Source organism: Oncorhynchus clarkii, chromosome 27 (assembly GCF_045791955.1).
Source record: "Oncorhynchus clarkii lewisi isolate Uvic-CL-2024 chromosome 27, UVic_Ocla_1.0, whole genome shotgun sequence".
In the NCBI taxonomy this organism is placed as follows: domain Eukaryota; kingdom Metazoa; phylum Chordata; class Actinopteri; order Salmoniformes; family Salmonidae; genus Oncorhynchus; species Oncorhynchus clarkii.
Genome location: NC_092173.1, coordinates 4,718,749 through 4,740,886, shown reverse-complemented (window position 1 = coordinate 4,740,886; position 22,138 = coordinate 4,718,749). Strand labels below are relative to the sequence as shown.

Here is a 22,138-nt window from a genome sequence, read left to right as displayed (position 1 = left end):
AGTACCTTATTTTCCTTAGGAATGTAGTGAAGTAAAAGTAAAAGTCAAAAATATATATAGTAAAGTAAAGTACAGATACCACCAAAAATAACTTAAGTAGTACTTAAAAGTATGTTTTACTTAAGTACTTTACATCACTGCATACACACTGCACACACACACACATCCACGCAGAGCCCGGGTCACACACACACACACACACACACACACACATCCACGCAGAGCCCGGGTCTCACACACACACACACACACACACACACACACACACACACACACACACACACACACACACACACACACACACACACACACACACACACACACACACACACACACACACAGAGCCCGGGTCTCACACACACACACACACACACACACACACACACACACACACACACACACACACACACACACACACACACACACACACACACACACACACACATCCACACATCCACGCAGAGCCCAGGTCATACACACACACAGCCAGGTGACACGCGCACTCAGGAAGGGTGTACCAGTGACCAGACCTTTTTGCTAAAGCTACCATTTTCCATCCTGAAAATAAGCAATAAGAAAAATATGAGATTTCTGGTCAAACAGATGGAAAAGGTGTTTTAGAAAACATCACCCAGACAAGTTTATAAAGATATTGGAAATATATCAAAACGACAGTTGGGTTGATACATTTGGACAGCACAGTACAGCACGCAATAGAGTACAGCAAAGAAAAGTCGAGTTCAGTACACAGTAGACCACACTAGAGTTGAGTACACTATAACTGAACTCTACATTTTTGTCATTTAGCAGAAGCTCTCATCCAGAGCGACTTAACAGGAGCAATTAGGGTTAAGTGCCTTGCTCAAGGGCACAGCGAGTACTCTACTCCAATCTACTGTGCTGTACTTTGATGCCCAAACATAGGAAATATAGACGTCTATGATTGGTTTAGATTTGGTCCTGTCTGGAACAACCAAATGTTTTTTTTTTCCGGGGGGGCAGAGCTCATTAAAATAATATTCAGTGTGTAGAAAATGCCCAAATATGCAAAGGAGAATATCGAATATTTATACCTTTGTGTACCTATTTAGAATACATCGCCATGAAGAGAACGACATTCATATAGAATGATTATTCATCAGGGACCCTTCATGAAAATCCATTACCATAATGTAAATCCACTTCACCTACTGCAGTTCAATAACCAAAACAGATTCTTTCAAAGTCAATGTGTCGTGTCATAGCTGACAGCCCGTTCCTTCTGCAGACATTCAGAGCAGATATTTAACAAAGTTCTTGGAAAACATTTTTTTTTTTAAACTGAGGTTAGATTTGACCAAAATTCTGTTACCAAACTTTGCATTTGCACTGTTCTTCCAGTAAATGTGTTTATGTCAAAAATTCATTGTGAAATTGTTTAAAGTAGTCATTGTGCATAGAGGTGTACGGTTTGTTAAACTTTAAAATCAATGTTTTTAGTTTGGCCACACATTTTAAGTAGAAAATCAGCGTCTCAGTGCAATTCCGTTACCGTGGAATTGTCCAATTGTTTGATGTGAACTGTGCCATAAGGATCATTATCATAAACGCATCACTTTCCAATAATGCTATACTACAAAGCAGATACACTGTCCAACACACTTCAGCATGTCATCTATCAGTAACGCAATCAACACAGATATGCAAATCAGATGCACAGAAGCATATCAACAGTTTAACACACAGGTATACACAACAACAATAGGACAAATATAGGTGACCAACCAAATCATTGTTATTATCATTAGACCACAATAGTCTGCTATTAAATACATGCTGCGAATGTATACACCCCTAGCACCCCCCACATACACTATATCCACTCACTCTCTCACACACTGACAGAAACATACAAACAAACTTTTGACCCATGATATTTCCCTTCTCTCCCTTCTCTCCTCTCCTTCTCTCTTACCAGTCTGGTTAGAAATACACAGATACGTTGCTAAGGTTGCTACGTAAAAATAAATATTTAAAAAACAGGCCTGAGTGAGTACACGGTGCGTGTGTGTGTGTGCGCCTGCGTGTGTGTGTGTGTGTGTGTGTGCGTGTGCGTTTATGACCAGAGAGAGAGGAAATTAAACAACAATAATGAGACACATGGCCACTGACTGTGGTGATTTTAGCATGTAAATCTTGTGTGGGGCAAAACCCCCCCAAAATGTTTTATGCACGCCAGTAAAGCCACTACACAACACTAAACAATACACAAATTGCACTATAACGGTGACAAACGGTGCTGACAAACGGTTAGGGCCTACATAAAGCTGTCCCAACAGCAGTCCCAACGTCTTACCACTGCTACACCTGGCTATCAGCGGAGCCTTGTCTGGCAGCGAAACAGTTTATTCAGCCTCATCTACTGCCTTTTTAAAAAACATAGCTGATATGGACGACTCGCTGAAACAAATGTGATTTCTACTGACAATTGAGATGTACAAACTATGGCATAAAGGGACGAAGATCGTATAAGAGGCCATCTGTAATTTCGATTAAGACATTAATGAGCGAGCTGGGGACGGATGAGGCCAACATAACAAATAGTTGAGCACTTTTGAAATGTACGGGGATCGAATTCAGAACATGGGCAGTTCTTACAGTATTCTCCCTGTACACCAAGTCAGAACCGTAGGATAAATAAAGGGGCATACAAGCAGATGATGAAAGCTCGTACAATATTCGATGATGACATTTCTCTAAAACAGGCTATAGGAGAAATGTGCACCACCAAGTCGGAACAGTAGGCTAATTTATGAGGTGAAAAGGGAGTAAATTAATAGAGTGAGGCACATGGGCTACTTACAGCTTACCACACAACATACAGTACACTTAGTATTACTTTCTCTTCTACTGTATACATATCTCCCTGGCATATTATATAATTTATGCAGCAGCATACAAGACATTTTTGGACTCATCTTGTTGTGCTGTGCTCTCTTGAACAGGAAGGTGGTGCCGCGCACAGCACTTTCTTGTGGGCTCTAGAAAGAGGCCAGAAATCCTGACTTGGAATTCAGAGTTGGATGACCGTTCAAAATGAGTTTTCTCCGAGTTCCCAGTTGTCTTGAACTCACTGAAGTCTGAGATTTCCCAGATCCGAGTTTCCAGTTGTTTTGAAAGCGACAGAAGTCATGCTGGATTGACAGCATGGCCAATGTACTCAAACTGTTCTGTCCCATGGTGTTACCCCCGTTTTCGTGATATCCAATTGGTAGTTACGATCTTGTCTCATCGCTGCAATTCCCCTACGGACTTGGCGAAGGTCGAGAGCCAAGTCGCACTGCTTCTTGACACACTGCTCGCTTAACCCGGAAGCTAGCCGCACCAATGTGTTGGAGGAAACACTGTCGAACTGATGACCGAAGTCGACCGACTGGCCAACCACAAGGAGTCGCTAGACCACGATGGGACAAGGACATCCCGGCCCTCCAAACCCTCCCTTAACCTGGACAACGCTGGGCCAATTGTGCGCCGTCCCATGGGTCTCCCGGTCACAGCCGGCTGTGACAAAGCCTGGGATCGAACCCGGTGCTGCAGTGGCGCCTTAGCACTCATTGTTCAATTTGAGATTTCCAACTTGTTGTGTAATGTTTATGTTCAATGGCCGATGAGCACCGATACGTTTATCTATAATTGTTCTTTTTATGACAAGGATTGAAAAGGATTTGCCAGTAGATTGCCTACTTGATGCATAATGATGACTGATTGTCTAGCTTGCTAGCTAAGTATGTTGTTGACATGATCAGTCCAATCAAAGCTAAGGTAGGCATAACATGATTTGACGTCATTTTATCTGTGGCCAATGACCTTGAGCATTCTTGAATGGGCACTTCTAATGTAAGTCTATGGCAGCACCCAAGGGGCTTGAATTTTCAAGCTCTACCCGTATATTTTGCTGTGACGTAGTGTCCCCATGAGTGACAGAACACTGAGCCAATCACGACTCTGCCCCACCTGTCCTGAATGACTCGTCGCCACTGGCCACCGATGATATAAGCGACACTGACAATAGTGCAGTGATATTTTTAATGTTAGTCACCAAAACAACAACAGAAGGGATGACAGAGCCGGGGAGTGATGTGGATGAGAGCATGGTGTACCTGTGTCTGTGTGAGTGTGTATTTGTGTGTTTGTCAGGGTGGAATGTCGCTGTGGGAGTGTGTGTGGGAGTGCAGTGTTGTCTGGTGTGTGTGTGTGCGTTGACGACCACAGTGTGTCTTGTGTGTGTTATTTCATAGTTCACTGTGAGAGCGCGCGCGCGCGTGTGTGTGTGTGTGTGTGTGTGTGTGTGTGTGTGTGTGTGTGTGTGTGTGTGTGTGTGTGTGTGTGATGTAGAGCTGAGGAGTGGGCTCAAAGTGTGTCACGGGAGTGAATTGAGAGGCTGGAAGAAACCATTAAAACACTTATAATTGAAGTTGATTCGTTCAAGAGGACACTCAACTTCACTATTCCTAACTTCACTATTTCTTCTGGAAAACTTCCATTGAATGTCTGTCATCTCTTGCAGAACTGTCATTTATTTCATCTTTTCTTAAACCACTGTTCTGGGAGCAATTTGCTAATTCTACCACTCGTAACCTCTCCATCCAAAAAGTCTGAGGTTGATGTTGCTGTGGGCTGGAAGGACGATGGGGCCCTTTTCCATTTGGACATACCACAGATCCACAGTTGCAGGTCTCCACAGCTATGCCCTCGTTGACCACTCTTCTTAACAGGCTGTGTTAGCATGGAGAGAGAACGAGAGGGAGTTCCCAAAACAAGACGCAATAACAACAAGGAAATTAAAACGGCCATAAATCGCTGGAAACTGTCTGATTGTTTCTCCCTCCCTTCCCCTCCAGTCTACCATAAATAAAAACAAGGCTTGAGTTAATGATACCCAGACAGATGCCCATGTATTCCCACAATCCTTTTCCTCAAAGCTCAGGGAGGCAGGTGTGCCCCTCTCTCCATTTCTCCCTGATAGGCACTCTCTCTTCCTTTCTCTATCTCTCTTTCTCTCTCTCTGTTTCTGTCTCTCTCTGTTATCTCTTTTATCCCTCTCACTCCATTTCTGATGGGCACTATGACACCCCCCCCCCCTCACTCTCCACCTCTCTCTGAGCCCTCAGACATGGGCAGGGTAGGATATCCCGGCTGAGCCAGGCTGTACAAACACAGCTCTACGACAGGAAGGACTCCCATCCCTGAGAGAGGAATTTCCCCTCCACGCACACACACGCACACACACACACACACACACACACACACATACACACACACACACGCACACACATGCAAAAGTGCACATGATAAATATGATCGTCAAAACTATCGACTATAACAGTATTCTCTCTCGCTCCCTTCTACCTCTCTCTCTCTCTCTCTCTCTCTCTCTCTTTCTCTCCACCACCCCATGTTCTACAATCTACGTGAGCATCACACCAATCATTCTGCTACCAGGCCCATTACTATCATAACCCCTCTCTCATACAGATGGCACCACTCACCTGGAGTATCACGAGCCCAACTGTAATTATAGACACACACACACACTAACACACACACAAACACACACTTACACACACACATCCACACATGTCCCTTCAGTGACAGTGTTGTCATGACAGCGGTGCTTGAAGCTGGATACGATGGCTTGCACCACACCAGCAACACCCGAATGGAATCACAGTAACAGTGGGTCCATCCTAATTCCCTATATAGTGCACTATACCCTATGGACCCTGGACAAAAGTAGTGCACTACATCCAGAAAATAGGGTGCCATTTGAAACCTGAAACCTAGAACAGACATGGACTAGCCCCTGGGTGTACGCATCCACCCCACCCTGCTGGCATCCACCCCACCCTGCTGCCATCCACCCCACCCTAGTGGCATCCACCCCACCCTGCTGGCATCCACCCCACCCTACTGGCATCCACCCCACCCTGCTGGCATCCACCCCACCCTGCTACCATCCACCCCACCCTGCTACCATCCACCCCACCCTGCTGGCATCCACCCCACCCTGTTGGCATCTACCCCACCCTGTTGGCATCCACCCCACCCTGCTGGCATCCACCCCACCCTGCTGCCATCCACTCCACCCTGCTGCCATCCACCCCACCCTGCTGGCATCCACCCCACCCTGCTGGCATCTACCCCACCCAGTTGGCATCCACCCCACCCTGCTGGCATCCACCCCACCCTGTTGGCATCCACCCCACCCTGCTGGCATCCACCCCACCCTGTTGGCATCCACCCCACCCTGTTGGCATCCCCTCCACCCTGCTGCCATCCACTCCACCCTGCTGGCATTGACCCCACCCTGCTGCCATCCAATCCACCCTGCTGCCATCCACTCCACCCTGCTGGCATCCACCCCACCCTGCTGCCATCCACTCCACCCTGCTGGCATCCACCCCACCCTGCTGCCATCCACTCCACCCTGCTGCCATCCACTCCACCCTGCTGCCATCCACCCCACCCTAATGCCATCCACTCCACCCTGTTGGCATCCACCCCACCCTGCTGGCATCCACCCCACCCTGCTGCCATCCACTCCACCCTGCTGCCATCCACTCCAGCCTGTTGGCATCCACCCCACCCTGCTGGCATCCACCCCACCCTGTTGGCATCCCCTCCACCCTGCTGCCATCCACTCCACCCTGCTGCCATCCACTCCACCCTGCTGGCATCCACTCCACCCTGCTGGCATCCACCCCACCCTGTTGGCATCCACCCCACCCTGTTGGCATCCCCTCCACCCTGCTGCCATCCACTCCACCCTGCTGCCATCCACTCCACCCTGCTGCCATCCACCCCACCCTGCTGCCATCCACTCCACCCTGCTGCCATCCACTCCACCCTGCTGCCATCCACTCCACCCTGCTGCCATCCACCCCACCCTGCTGCCATCCACTCCACCCTGCTGCCATCCACTCCACCCTGCTGCCATCCACTCCACCCTGTTGCCATCCACTCCACCCTGCTGCCATCCACTCCACCCTGCTGGCATCCACCCCACCCTGCTGCCATCCACCCCACCCTGTTGGCATCCCCTCCACCCTGCTGCCATCCACTCCACCCTGCTGCCATCCACTCCACCCTGTTGGCATCCACCCCACCCTGCTGGCATCCACCCCACCCTGTTGGCATCCACCCCACCCTGTTGGCATCCCCTCCACCCTGCTGCCATCCACTCCACCCTGCTGCCATCCACCCCACCCTGCTGCCATCCACCCCACCCTGCTGCCATCCACTCCACCCTGCTGCCATCCACTCCACCCTGCTGCCATCCACTCCACCCTGCTGCCATCCACTCCACCCTGCTGGCATCCACCCCACCCTGCTGCCATCCACTCCACCCTGCTGCCATCCACTCCACCCTGCTGCCATCCACTCCACCCTGCTGCCATCCACACCACCCTGCTGCCATCCACCCCACCCTGCTGCCATCCACCCCACCCTGCTGCCATCCACTCCACCCTGCTGCCATCCACACCACCCTGCTGCCATCCACCCCACCCTGCTGCCATCCCTTCCACCCTGCTGCCATCCCCTCCACCCTGCTGCCATCCACTCCACCCTGCTGCCATCCACCCCACCCTGCTGCCATCCACTCCACCCTGCTGCCATCCACTCCACCCTGCTGCCATCCACCCCACCCTGCTGCCATCCACCCCACCCTGCTGCCATCCACCCCACCCTGCTGCCATCCACTCCACCCTGCTACCATCCACTCCACCCTGCTGCCATCCACTCCACCCTGCTACCATCCACTCCACCCTGCTGCCATCCACTCCACCCTGCTGGCATCCACTCCACCCTGCTGCCATCCACTCCACCCTGCTGCCATCCACCCCACCCTGCTGCCATCCACCCCACCCTGCTGCCATCCACTCCACCCTGCTACCATCCACTCCACCCTGCTGCCATCCAATCCACCCTGCTACCATCCACTCCACCCTGCTGCCATCCAATCTACCCTGCTACCATCCACTCCACCCTGCTGCCATCCAATCCACCCTGCTACCATCCACTCCACCCTGCTGCCATCCACTCCACCCTGCTACCATCCACTCCACCCTGCTGCCATCCACTCCACCCTGCTGGCATCCACCCCACCATGCTGGCATCCACCCCACCCTGTTGGCATCCCCTCCACCCTGCTGCCATCCACTCCACCCTGCTGCCATCCACTCCACCCTGCTGGCATCCACCCCACCCTGTTGGCATCCACCCCACCCTGTTGGCATCCCCTCCACCCTGCTGCCATCCACTCCACCCTGCTGCCATCCACTCCACCCTGTTGGCATCCACCCCACCCTGCTGGCATCCACCCCACCCTGTTGGCATCCCCTCCACCCTGCTGCCATCCACTCCACCCTGCTGCCATCCACTCCACCCTGCTGCCATCCACCCCACCCTGCTGCCATCCACTCCACCCTGCTGCCATCCACTCCACCCTGCTGCCATCCACTCCACCCTGCTGCCATCCACCCCACCCTGCTGCCATCCACCCCACCCTGCTGCCATCCACTCCACCCTGCTGCCATCCACTCCACCCTGCTGCCATCCACTCCACCCTGTTGCCATCCCCTCCACCCTGCTGCCATCCACTCCACCCTGCTGGCATTGACCCCACCCTGCTGCCATCCAATCCACCCTGCTGCCATCCACTCCACCCTGCTGGCATCCACCCCACCCTGCTGCCATCCACTCCACCCTGCTGGCATCCACCCCACCCTGCTGCCATCCACTCCACCCTGCTGCCATCCACTCCACCCTGTTGGCATCCACCCCACCCTGCTGGCATCCACCCCACCCTGTTGGCATCCCCTCCACCCTGCTGCCATCCACTCCACCCTGCTGCCATCCACTCCACCCTGCTGGCATCCACTCCACCCTGCTGGCATCCACCCCACCCTGTTGGCATCCACCCCACCCTGTTGGCATCCCCTCCACCCTGCTGCCATCCACTCCACCCTGCTGCCATCCACTCCACCCTGCTGCCATCCACCCCACCCTGCTGCCATCCACTCCACCCTGCTGCCATCCACTCCACCCTGCTGCCATCCACTCCACCCTGCTGCCATCCACCCCACCCTGCTGCCATCCACTCCACCCTGCTGCCATCCACTCCACCCTGCTGCCATCCACTCCACCCTGTTGCCATCCACTCCACCCTGCTGCCATCCACTCCACCCTGCTGGCATCCACCCCACCCTGCTGCCATCCACCCCACCCTGTTGGCATCCCCTCCACCCTGCTGCCATCCACTCCACCCTGCTGCCATCCACTCCACCCTGTTGGCATCCACCCCACCCTGCTGGCATCCACCCCACCCTGTTGGCATCCACCCCACCCTGTTGGCATCCCCTCCACCCTGCTGCCATCCACTCCACCCTGCTGCCATCCACCCCACCCTGCTGCCATCCACTCCACCCTGCTGCCATCCACTCCACCCTGCTGCCATCCACTCCACCCTGCTGCCATCCACTCCACCCTGCTGCCATCCACTCCACCCTGCTGGCATCCACCCCACCCTGCTGCCATCCACTCCACCCTGCTGCCATCCACTCCACCCTGCTGCCATCCACTCCACCCTGCTGCCATCCACCCCACCCTGCTGCCATCCACCCCACCCTGCTGCCATCCACCCCACCCTGCTGCCATCCACTCCACCCTGCTGCCATCCACCCCACCCTGCTGCCATCCACCCCACCCTGCTGCCATCCCTTCCACCCTGCTGCCATCCCCTCCACCCTGCTGCCATCCACTCCACCCTGCTGCCATCCACCCCACCCTGCTGCCATCCACTCCACCCTGCTGCCATCCACTCCACCCTGCTGCCATCCACCCCACCCTGCTGCCATCCACCCCACCCTGCTGCCATCCACCCCACCCTGCTGCCATCCACTCCACCCTGCTACCATCCACTCCACCCTGCTGCCATCTGTACCCTGCTACTCCACCCTGCTGCCATCCACTCCACCCTGCTGGCATCCACTCCACCCTGCTGCCATCCACTCCACCCTGCTGCCATCCACCCCACCCTGCTGCCATCCACCCCACCCTGCTGCCATCCACTCCACCCTGCTACCATCCACTCCACCCTGCTGCCATCCAATCCACCCTGCTACCATCCACTCCACCCTGCTGCCATCCAATCGACCCTGCTACCATCCACTCCACCCTGCTGCCATCCAATCCACCCTGCTACCATCCACTCCACCCTGCTGCCATCCAATCCACCCTGCTACCATCCACTCCACCCTGCTGCCATCCACTCCACCCTGCTGGCATCCACCCCACCATGCTGGCATCCACCCCACCCTGTTGGCATCCCCTCCACCCTGCTGCCATCCACTCCACCCTGCTGCCATCCACTCCACCCTGCTGGCATCCACCCCACCCTGTTGGCATCCACCCCACCCTGTTGGCATCCCCTCCACCCTGCTGCCATCCACTCCACCCTGCTGCCATCCACTCCACCCTGTTGGCATCCACCCCACCCTGCTGGCATCCACCCCACCCTGTTGGCATCCCCTCCACCCTGCTGCCATCCACTCCACCCTGCTGCCATCCACTCCACCCTGCTGCCATCCACCCCACCCTGCTGCCATCCACTCCACCCTGCTGCCATCCACTCCACCCTGCTGCCATCCACTCCACCCTGCTGCCATCCACCCCACCCTGCTGCCATCCACCCCACCCTGCTGCCATCCACTCCACCCTGCTGCCATCCACTCCACCCTGTTGCCATCCACTCCACCCTGCTGCCATCCACTCCACCCTGCTGTCATCCACCCCACCCTGCTGCCATCCACTCCACCCTGCTGCCATCCACTCCACCCTGCTGCCATCCACTCCACCCTGCTGGCATCCACCCCACCCTGTTGGCATCCACCCCACCCTGTTGGCATCCCCTCCACCCTGCTGCCATCCACTCCACCCTGCTGCCATCCACTCCACCCTGTTGGCATCCACCCCACCCTGCTGGCATCCACCCCACCCTGTTGGCATCCCCTCCACCCTGCTGCCATCCACTCCACCCTGCTGCCATCCACTCCACCCTGCTGCCATCCACCCCACCCTGCTGCCATCCACTCCACCCTGCTGCCATCCACTCCACCCTGCTGCCATCCACTCCACCCTGCTGCCATCCACCCCACCCTGCTGCCATCCACCCCACCCTGCTGCCATCCACTCCACCCTGCTGCCATCCACTCCACCCTGCTGCCATCCACTCCACCCTGTTGCCATCCACTCCACCCTGCTGCCATCCACTCCACCCTGCTGTCATCCACCCCACCCTGCTGCCATCCACTCCACCCTGCTGCCATCCACTCCACCCTGCTGCCATCCACTCCACCCTGCTGCCATCCACCCCACCCTGCTGCCATCCACCCCACCCTGCTGCCATCCACCCCACCCTGCTGCCATCCCCTCCACCCTGCTGCCATCCACCCCACCCTGCTGCCATCCACTCCACCCTGCTGCCATCCACCCCACCCTGCTGCCATCCCCTCCACTCTGCTGCCATCCCCTCCACCCTGCTGCCATCCACTCCACCCTGCTGCCATCCACCCCACCCTGCTGCCATCCACTCCACCCTGCTGCCATCCACTCCACCCTGCTGCCATCCACCCCACCCTGCTGCCATCCACCCCACCCTGCTGCCATCCACCCCACCCTGCTGCCATCCACCCCACCCTGCTGCCATCCAATCCACCCTGTTGGCATCCACCCCACCCTGCTGGCATCCACCCCACCATGCTGGCATCCACCCCACCCTGTTGGCATCCCCTCCACCCTGCTGCCATCCACTCCACCCTGCTGCCATCCACTCCACCCTGCTGGCATCCACCCCACCCTGTTGGCATCCACCCCACCCTGTTGGCATCCCCTCCACCCTGCTGCCATCCACTCCACCCTGCTGCCATCCACTCCACCCTGCTGCCATCCACTCCACCCTGCTGGCATCCACCCCACCCTGCTGCCGCGTGATCCCGTCCCTCCTCTGTTCCTTTATGCTCTCCATCTTTGTGTTCTTTCATTCAGGACATGATTAGTATCAGACTCTTCATTCCCTCCCATTCCACCTCTCCTCCTCCTCTGTCTCTTTGAGTCACATTCTTAGCGGGTTAATTGGCTTGACAAAGTTATGTGATTCCAGGCTACTTCAAACGCTCTGAAACAACAGAGCCCTCGCAGCATGGTGTGTTCCCTCACTGACCCCCCCCCCCCCCCTCCCCTCTAGTCTCATCTCCCCCATCGTGTCCCTCTCGCCTCCCCGGCCCATAACGAGATGCCCCCTTTGGCTTCCGCAGGAAATTACCTCGTCTGGTCACTGGCTGCTAAACATCCACATTTGTGTTTTTTAGTATGAGGCACGGCCAGCGAGAAAGTAGGTATAGGGATGTGTGTGTGTGTGTGTGTGTGTGTGTGTGTGTGTGTGTGTGTGTGTGTGTGTGTGTGTGTGTGTGTGTGTGTGTGTGTGTGTGTGTGTGTGTGTGTGTGTGTGTGTGTGTGTGTGTCTGGATGGCCTCTCAAAATTCCCCTGCTTCTACTTTCTCAGTAAACCGGATTCAAGGCTGTGGAGAGAGAAAAACTGTCCATCCTCAAAAATATAGACAAGCACCCGCAAGTACACACCCAACACACCCGTACACACTCTCTTTTCGGGCAAAGAGGAGATATCAGGTTAGTGTGTCAACCGCCCACACACGGACAGCAGAACAGAATGAGAGTGGTGTTCATGGGTTAATAATGAGTGGTACTTGGAGAGTGTGGCTCCCAAGACGCCACGGTGAGGTTAAAAAGAAGGAAAGGACTTGGAGGAGGACATAGAAGAGACAGGGAAGAACACTTGGGACCCAGAGGTTTATCCCGTTCATGACGCTCCATTCGCTGTCGCTGACAAGGGAGACCCCCAGGAGCACCGTTAGCGGTATGGTTATTGTTCCCTGCTCCATACAATTCCCACCGCAAAGGAAACTACGGTGAGCCGCAGCTACGTCGTTGCTGTTTGGGTTCTGTACTACGGATTTGAAATGAAACAATGACTGGGAGGTTAAAGTGCAGATTGTCAGCTTTCATTTGAATTTAAAGTTATTTTCATCCACATTTCATGTTACCATGATTATGGATAGTCATGAATTAATTGTGAATAACGAGGAGTGAGAAAGTTACAGACGCAAAAATGTTAACCTCCCCTGTTATTGTAAGGGAGAGAGGTTAGCATGTCCCAGGGGGTATGATATTTGTGCGTCTGTAACTTTCTCACTCATCATTATTACCGATTCATTCAGGACTATAATATTCAAAGTGTCATTTCAAAACCAAAGTGCTGGAGTACAGAGAAATACTTCTGTAGCTCACTGTGTGTGGTTTCACGTCACCAGAGGGACAGAAGTGAGAGCGAGGGCAGTAACAATGAAAGGAATGGGTTTACATGGGGATAAAGAACAGAGAGAGAGAGCGAGGGCGAGGGAGAGCGAGAGAGGGAGAGCGAGAGAGAAGGGGAGAGAGAGAGGGGGGACAGAGGGAGAGAGAGAGAGTGGGAGAGAGAGAGACAGGCAGACAGAGGGGGGAGAGAGAGAGAGAGAGAGAGAGAGAGAGAGGCCATGTGCTGTAAAACCCACAGCACACAACACATGGCCTTCAGCAGAGCCTGGACCTGCTAGAGCAGTACTGCCAGACCTGGGTCCTGGCAGTAAACCCCAAAAATACTAAAATAATGATTTTCCAGAGGAGATCCAGATCTCAGGGAATTAGACCAAAGTTCTCAATTGGTACAAAATATATAGAGTAATGCACACACTACAATTACTTAGGTTTAAAAATAAGCTCAACTGGACACCTTAATGAGGCAGTGAATGAACTGAGAGAGAAAGCACGCAGGGCATTCTACGCCATTAAAAAGCTAATTCAATTTGAAATACCTATTACAATTTGCTAAAACTAATTGAATATGTCATTGAACCAATTGCACTTTATGGCAGCGAGGTGTGGGGTCCACTTGCAAAACAAGATTTCATCAAATGGGACAAACACCCCATTGAAACCCTGCATGCAGAGTTCTGTAAGATTCTCCTACAAACAATGCATGCAGGGCAGAATTAGGCCAATATCCACTAATAATAAAAACTCAAAAAAAGGCAATTAAGTTTTGGAAACATCTAAAATACAGTGAACACCTCTCTCACCAAGCCCTGCAATGCCAAGAGCTGAGCAAAGAAAAGAGTCCCCTCATCCAGCTGGTCCTGGGGCTGAGTTCACAAACCTGTTCTACTAACACACTGAAGCCCTCAGGACCAGAACATCCAATCAATCAGGATAAACCAAATTACAAAACAGTCAAAACAAAACTACATTGTTTATTGGGAAACACAAGCACAAACACAAAGCAAAATGCAGTGCTATCTGGCCCTAAATCGACAGTACACCGTGGCTAAATATTTGACCATGGTTACTGATCAAAACCTTAGAAAAACTTTGACAAAGTACAGGCTCAGTGAGCACAGCCTTGCCATTGAGAGGGGTAGACACAGGAAAACCTGGCTCCCTGTAGAGGAAAGGCTGTGCGACCACTGCACAACAGCAGAACCTGAGACGGAGCTGCATTTCCTGACTAAATGTAAAAAATATTAAACAATTAGAGAGTGTCATATACTTATTGTTATTGTTGAATGTATGGTTATTTTGACACTTGGTTATTGTTGTTACTGTTGACGATTTGATTCTCATTTTTAATTTTTTTTATATTGTAAATATCCAAAATAAGCTTTGGCAATATGTACATTGTTACGTCATGCCAATAAAGCAAATTGAATTTAGATAGAGAGAGAGAGAGAGAGAGGGAGGGAGGGAGAGAGAGAGAGAGAGAGAGAGAGACACAGTCGGGGGGAGAGAGAGAGAGAGAGAGAGAGAGAGAGAGAGAGAGAGAGAGAGAGAGAGAGAGAGAGAGAGACAGTCGGGGGGAGAGAGAGAGGGTGTGTTGACAGATGAGTGACTTCGGAGGGGTGGACACAAGGGATGGAGGACAGAGTAGTGAAGGTAGAGCGAGGGAGAGATTGGAGAGGGAGTGCTAGAGGGAGCTGGGTGAGGAGTCAATAGACTTCTGTAATTACACCTGTTCAACTACTTACAAAGCCGTGTGCCCACGCACTTCTTACACAGTGTACCAAGATGAACGCACCCGCGCGCACACACACACACACACACACACACACACACACTCACTCCACACATGGTCCCCGCAGGATCTCCAAGGTGATTGTGTAATTCAGCTTCCCCCTCCTAATATAGAAACTCCCATTTCAATCCAATTTGCACACAAATGAAATCATTATTAAAAGGCTGCCTCCCTAGAGATACTTCTGTCCTCCAGGTTATTCACTTATCTCTAAAAAACACAAGGCTCAATCCCTGATGGAATTCACTTTCTTCGTGTGTCATGATACCGTGTGTGTGTGTGTGTGTGTGTGTGTGTGTGTGTGTGTGTGTGTGTGTGTGTGTGTCCAATGTCAGCCCACAAGTGAGTGTGTATGAGAGAGTCATCGACGGACAAAAGGAGAGGAAAGCACAAAGGAGGAGTAGAGAAAGCGATGGAAAGAGAGAGAGAGAGAAACCCAAATGAAAGAGTTTTCTAACTGAGCTCTCTGTCCTCCTCTCTCCTCTCATAACCCCTTGGTGACTGGGTTAGCCTGACTCCCACACGCCAATGCACAGGTAAACCCACAGTGTGTGTGTGTCTGTGTGTGTGCGTGCGAGCGAGCGTCTGTGTGTAGTCGAGCATATTAGACCCGATCCAGAACACAGGAGAGTACTGGCTGAAATGCATTTGCATCATTTCTCTACTTTGCATGTTTGATAGCAGGGCCCGTTCAGTTGTTCCTGGAAGCCCGGTTGTCACAGAGAGAGCAGAGGTCAGTAAAGCCAGGTAAAAGAGGTACGGAAGTAGGATGCTTTCTGATCAAAGAATGTGATTTATTTTGAAGTTTTAACCACTAACTCTCACTATCCCTTACTTAAAAAATATATATATATTAAACTCTCACTAACCCTTAGTTAACCCGTACTCGAACCTTAACCCTTACCTAGACCTTACTCACCCCTAGAAATAGAACAAATAGTGGTCCTTCCTCTCCATTTCTGTGGATATGGCCTGTTTTGTCCTCTCTCGCATGGCCATCTAGTGACATCCCTGAGAACCCTAGTGTGGGAATTATGAGACGTACTTCCAACTCTGACCTTTGACTGTTGACGGTTCCTGGTACCACTGCACTCACAAGACTGGCCCATATGCAAGAGGTTAGACTTATCATACAGCCCTGTATGTGTTTTTTTTTTAACTCTACAACCTGAACTTACAACACAACAGGAAACAATGTACACGCGTGGCTTTTTAAATAACCTTCAAGAACAACTAAGGCAAGCGGTGGGAGTGAACGAGGAAAGAAAACACACACACACACACACACACACAGTCAGCTGAACGTGAGTCCCACCAGTCCCTCTGGCAGAGAACCTGACCTAGGATCAGATTGAGTGGCTTAACACTTGAGGCCAAGATTACGAAAGACTGGCCTAAGATCAAGAGATGAGGACCACAGCCCATTCAGTTCTATTTAACAGTGTTCGTTCAGTGCCTATCACAAAGTCATTTGTCACAAGGACTCTTAACCCTCCTCTAAAGCTGGCCCCAAGTCAACAACGGTACGAGGGGAAAAGTTGTTGAGAGTGGAAAGCAGGTTCAAGTTATGCACAGCCGATCTAGAGTAACTATTCTATAGGATTCCGATCTTTGAGAGGAACAAGGCTTTAGAGAGATTATAATGCACCTTTGTCCGAGAGCTGCCCGGCAACTCCTTCTAGTGCGCCGCCTATTCACTCCATCCATTCATTCGGAAACTGTGTAGGTTTCCTCCGACCACATAGACAAGAAAAAGACCATCCCCACAGTCCCCCTCTTTCTGCCAATCAGCTATGCGAAGTTGGAAACAACATGAGACCCGGGGCGACTTGAGAAATGACCTCACGGTTCGAAATGCTTTTGATGTTTTATATCTGAAAGGAAACGCCTTGGCTAAAACATCCCAGACCGGGCCGCTAGCTGTCCCTGGACTCGGGGTCAAACTGCAGCCAAATCCTTCAGTCCATATGATCCGACAGTGAGGGGCTGGGCAGACAACGGGGAAATATAATACACATTCACACACACACACACACACACACATGCAGGTTATTCACACCCAAAAGACAAGCAAATGCAAACGTGCGCGCACACACACACGCGCGCGCACACACACACGCACACTCTCGTTTCCCTGAATAGATTAGTGAAGAGAAAGAGCGAGGGCGAGGGATAAAGGGAGCTCACCTTTCCTCATAATGACTGTGCTCACCTGTTCATCCCCTCACCTGGGGCAGAGATATCAGAATACTGCCTGAGCCCCCCCCCCCCCACCCCACCCTATTTCCCCTGGCCTCTCCCCTACCTCCTGGAGACGGCCAGATAATGTGAGTCATTCAACCGCCGGTCTCCCCATAGAAATGCTGGCCTGCCTCTGAGTGTCTCTCTCCTCTCCCCTGCAGCCAAGCCTGCCCCACGGCCTGGCCCTGAAACTGATCCAGATAGACTTTCTGCTGGAGAATTTTCTCACACTCATACCTGCCACTCACACACCTCCCCAGCATGGAGGGGAAAAAGTGTGTGTGTGTGTGTGTCCGTGCACATGTGTTGTGTTCCAGGCGCCTGTAGCTAGAACATACAGACCTGTGCGCTCCAACACCAGGCCAGCTGGTGAGCATGACCAGCGTTAATTCCCAGTCCGCCTCTAAATCTTAAAAAACAAAAATGCATTTAACCTTTATTTAACTAGGCAAGTCAGTTAAGAACAAATTCTTATATACAATGACGGCCTACCAAACCAGTTAAGAACAAACCTCAACCAGGGCTTTGCACAATATAACAAACATTATTACTAGGCAATAGGAATGTAATTACAACCACATCGTCAGCTCTCGTTCCCCCATTAATATAATACTCCCATTATGAATAACCATTCAACCTCACTGAGAGGTCAGAAAGGAAGCATTCCAGACCATGAACAACAACAACTCAAAATATCGAATGCTCTCATTGAGACAGTAAACAAAGAAACAAACAACCGTTCCGATCTCTGGAAGGAAGACAATGTTGCGCAGTCGTCCTGCATGTGCCAAGTCATTCAAAAGGGATTGTAGTCGCTGTGGCGCTGACCCCGAAACGACTTGGAAACAAAGAGATAGTAATTACAGCAAAAGGCCAGGGAACTGCTTCTAATGGACGTGGGGGGGGGGGGGGATAAAGTGATGTAAACGGTGGGATGAACTCTGCTCGTTGTGAACATTTAGTGTTCCTCTTCCACCAGCGAAAAAGCTTTCACCCCCCTCCAGATGTCTGCATCATCTCAGCATCAAAACCAATGCCTATGTTTAATACAAGTAGAAAACTGCTACTAGTTTCTCCAAACAGTAGCAAGGCCGCTTGACTGAATGCTAAGAGCTAGTGTCAACGCCGTCACAGGTCTCTGTGAGTGTGTACCTACTTGAACCATATCATGTTTCCGTAGTAACAACATTGTAGTTACATTTCTGCACTCACCGGCCAGGCGTATTTGAAGGGAATGATGACGTGCCCTGTAGTGCCATCCTCTCTTCCTCCTCCATCGTGCCCTCGATGACGGAGGGATTGGGTGTTGCCCCCCAGGACGGTGGTGCTGCCCGCCCCGAAGGTGCAGGCTCCTGTGGGGACGACCCGGGCCTGGTACTCCTTGAGGCAGGCCCTGAAGAAGGTGTCACACTGGTCCGTGAGAGAGCAGCGCTGCCCCCCTGTGGCCTGGAGGTCACAGCACTCCCCACTCTGCAGCACACCATGGGGGTTCTGGAAGTGACGGATCTGGAGCTCAAACATCCCCACTGCACACACAGCCTGGAGAGAGAGGGAGACAGGAGAGTTAGGATGAGGTATAACTCATACACACACACACACACACCCGAAGAGAGGGTGAATCCATGGGAACAAAAAGCGTCTGGTTCCAAATGTCATATTTCTTGAAAAAACGTTCATGAATGTGATGAATACACCTGCTTAATGGGTGGAGTATCATTTTTCATCCCAAAGCTCTCCAGCTACGGTAATCTATGGATAGCATGCCCTCCCTCTCTCTCTCTCTCATCTGCTTCATTAGGGTTACCAGACTACGGTCATCCTACTCTAAGAGGTAGAAAGAGAGGGTGATTGAGAAAGGAAAGATAACATTGATTCACACCACTTCCTCCCCACAGCAGAAGAAACTTAAAATCCCTCATCCAAATGGAGATACGCCCCCATTCCAGCAATCTCTCTCTCTCTCCATCTCTGTCAGTTCATCTCCCTCTATCGGTCTTCATCTTTCCCTCTCTGCTTCTTTACCCTTCTCCCTCGCTGTCTCAGTCTCCCTCTTTCGCCTCTCCCCTGGGTCATGCACTTCCTCCACCTCTCCATCGAGCTCCTTTCTTTCCTACTTCTTCTGTATCAGTGGCCCTCCCTTCTTTTTTCTCCCTCTCTCCCCAGGGGGACTTAGACACTGGGAACCTGGCCACGGTTTCTCTCTCCTCCTCCTCCTCCCTTCCTTCTCTATCTGGGAACAGGCTGTAACTCTTGCCTTCTCTCCTTCTCTCTGCACCAGCTTTTCTTCTCTGTTTTGTTGCCATTCTTCTTTTCATCTCTCTTTCTTCCTCTCCCTCTCTCTCTCTGCTTGTCTCTCTCTCGCTCTCTCTCTCTCTCTCTCTCGCTCTCTCACTCTCTGCTTGTCTCTCTCTCTCTCTCCCTCTCTCTGCTTGTCTCTCTCTCTCTCTCTCTCTCGCTCTGTCTCTCCCTCCTCCCAGAGCTTATAAAGCATTCTCCTCAGCTGGGTGCAGAAGGGCACAGACAAGCTGGTAGTGCTAACAAGCTCCCCAGAGAGACAGGTGTGTTGGTGTGTTGTATAGCAAGGAAATAATTGTTATGACTTCCAACGACTATAAAAGCACAAACCACAAATGCACGTAACACACACACACACACATACACACACACACACACACACACACACACATACACACACACACACGCACACAACACATTCAATGAAAGAAGGTGACGAAGAATAGTGGTGCAATAGTCCTGCTACACACAACCTGACCAAAGCCAGTTAGAAGAATAGCTGGTAAGTCAGGCCATTGTTGTTGTGGCATTCTGTCCCTTACCTGCCCCTGTTCCTGTCCCTGGGCTAGGGGGCCAAACTCTCCTACATCAAACAGCCTGTGGAGATACAGGCCCACTCATCACTCTGCATCCTCCTTTCTTCCTCTCCTCTTTCCCCACCTCTCTCAGCCATTCCGGGCATACCTGCGTTTCAGCGCTCCATCTGACCGCTCCGAGCGCTCAGTCTCGACCATCACCGCGAAGAGCTGCGGTCATTAAGTCCCCCATTTAACCCCAAAATAGGGCGAGACCAGGACCACAACCTGAACACTGGAGTACCACGGTTGGATATGTACACTGACTAGCACCATTGTTAAACACTTGCCTTTTAATACTGTTAAATATGGCACCATCTTGACTGTTCTGTAATAACAGTATAATGTCAGGACAACATTATACACTGTGTCAAACCACATTTATAAATCATCCTGAATGCTCGTATCTGCATTGCATTGAATCGGACACATCCCCAGACCTGAGTAATACAGGTTGTTAAGTGTTACACTATTGTCACAGGTTATAGTGTCTTCAATGCTGAAATGGATGCAGGATATCAACTCTACTGCTCTCCTCCTACATTATAAATGTCCCACAGCACGGTTGGTCTGCATTGTACTGTAGTAGGGGAAGGCAATGTTATATTAGTGAAGAGCTTCAGAGCTGGGTGCAGTGGATCCATGTGGATCTTTCTGTACATTCACACGCCCTAGTGCTACAAGGCTGTGGCCGCTGGCCCAACACACACGCACACACACACACACACACACACACAACAGGCTTCTCATCTCACACATATACACACCCACACATACAGAACGACCTGATATTGCTCCTGCACTGAGGGCTGTGCCACCCCGCCAGTAGGGGACCCTTTTAGGCCAACAACCATAGCCTGGGGTGGGGCTGGGAGGGGAAGAGTAGAGAACACATTCAGCCAGCGCTCTACCTCCAGGCTTTCCCTCTAGGTCTGTGTGAACTTGAACTTGAATGTGATAGGCCTATGTCCAATTTAACTGCATGTGAATTGATTTTCTATGTGGTCAAGGTGGTTTGGGTGTGGTGTTTTGGAAGCACATTCATTATTGCATTGTTATTACCATTATAAGGATAACTGAAAAGGAGACTGAAAAGATTTGGCATGGGTCCCCAGATCCTCAAAAAGTTATACAGCTGCGCCATCGAGAGCATCCTGACCGGTTGCATCACCGCCTGGTATGGCAACTGCTCGGCATCTGACCGTAAGGCGCTACAGAGGGTAGTGTGTACGGCCCAGTACATCACCGGGGCCAAGCTTCCGGACATCCAGGACCTATATACTAGACGGTGTCAGAGGAAGGCCCAAAAAATTGTCATAGACTCCAGTACCAGAGCGCCAATTCTATGTTCAAAAGGCTTCTTAACAGTTTCTACCCCCAAGCCATAAGACTGCTGAACAATTAATCAAATGGCCACCAGGACTATTTACATTGATATACTCCCCCCCTTAGTTTTTACACTGCTGCTACTGGCTGTATATTATCTATGCATAGTCACTTTACCCCTACCTATATGTACAAATTACCTCGACTAACCTGTTACTTTTTAATTTCATTTTTTACTTTAGTTTATTTAATAAATATTTTCTTAACTCTGTTTCTTATTGTTGGTTAAAGGGCTTGTAAGTACGCATTGTATTCGGCGCACGTGACAAATCACATTTTATTTATAAGGTAGCCTATGCTACGCTGGACTATTCCTGGTCATCTGCAGAACTTTTACATATCATAGAGAGAGGATGGACTGCATTCATGAAAATGTGTGAGGCAGCGAGGCAAGTGTGCGTACCCACACACACACACACAC

The 22,138-nt window shown here is 51.5% G+C and overlaps 1 protein-coding gene across 1 annotated transcript in view; it reads right to left on the bottom strand.

The window, feature by feature from the left end:
• The window catches only part of LOC139385681 (protein jagged-1b-like), a 42,846-nt gene that overhangs the window by 19,196 nt on the left and 1,512 nt on the right, over positions 1-22,138 (bottom strand). The window contains exon 2 of the mRNA XM_071130951.1: positions 18,674-19,000. Within this exon, the coding sequence (XP_070987052.1) occupies positions 18,674-19,000 (327 nt within the window). The remainder of the gene's footprint in view (positions 1-18,673; positions 19,001-22,138) is intronic.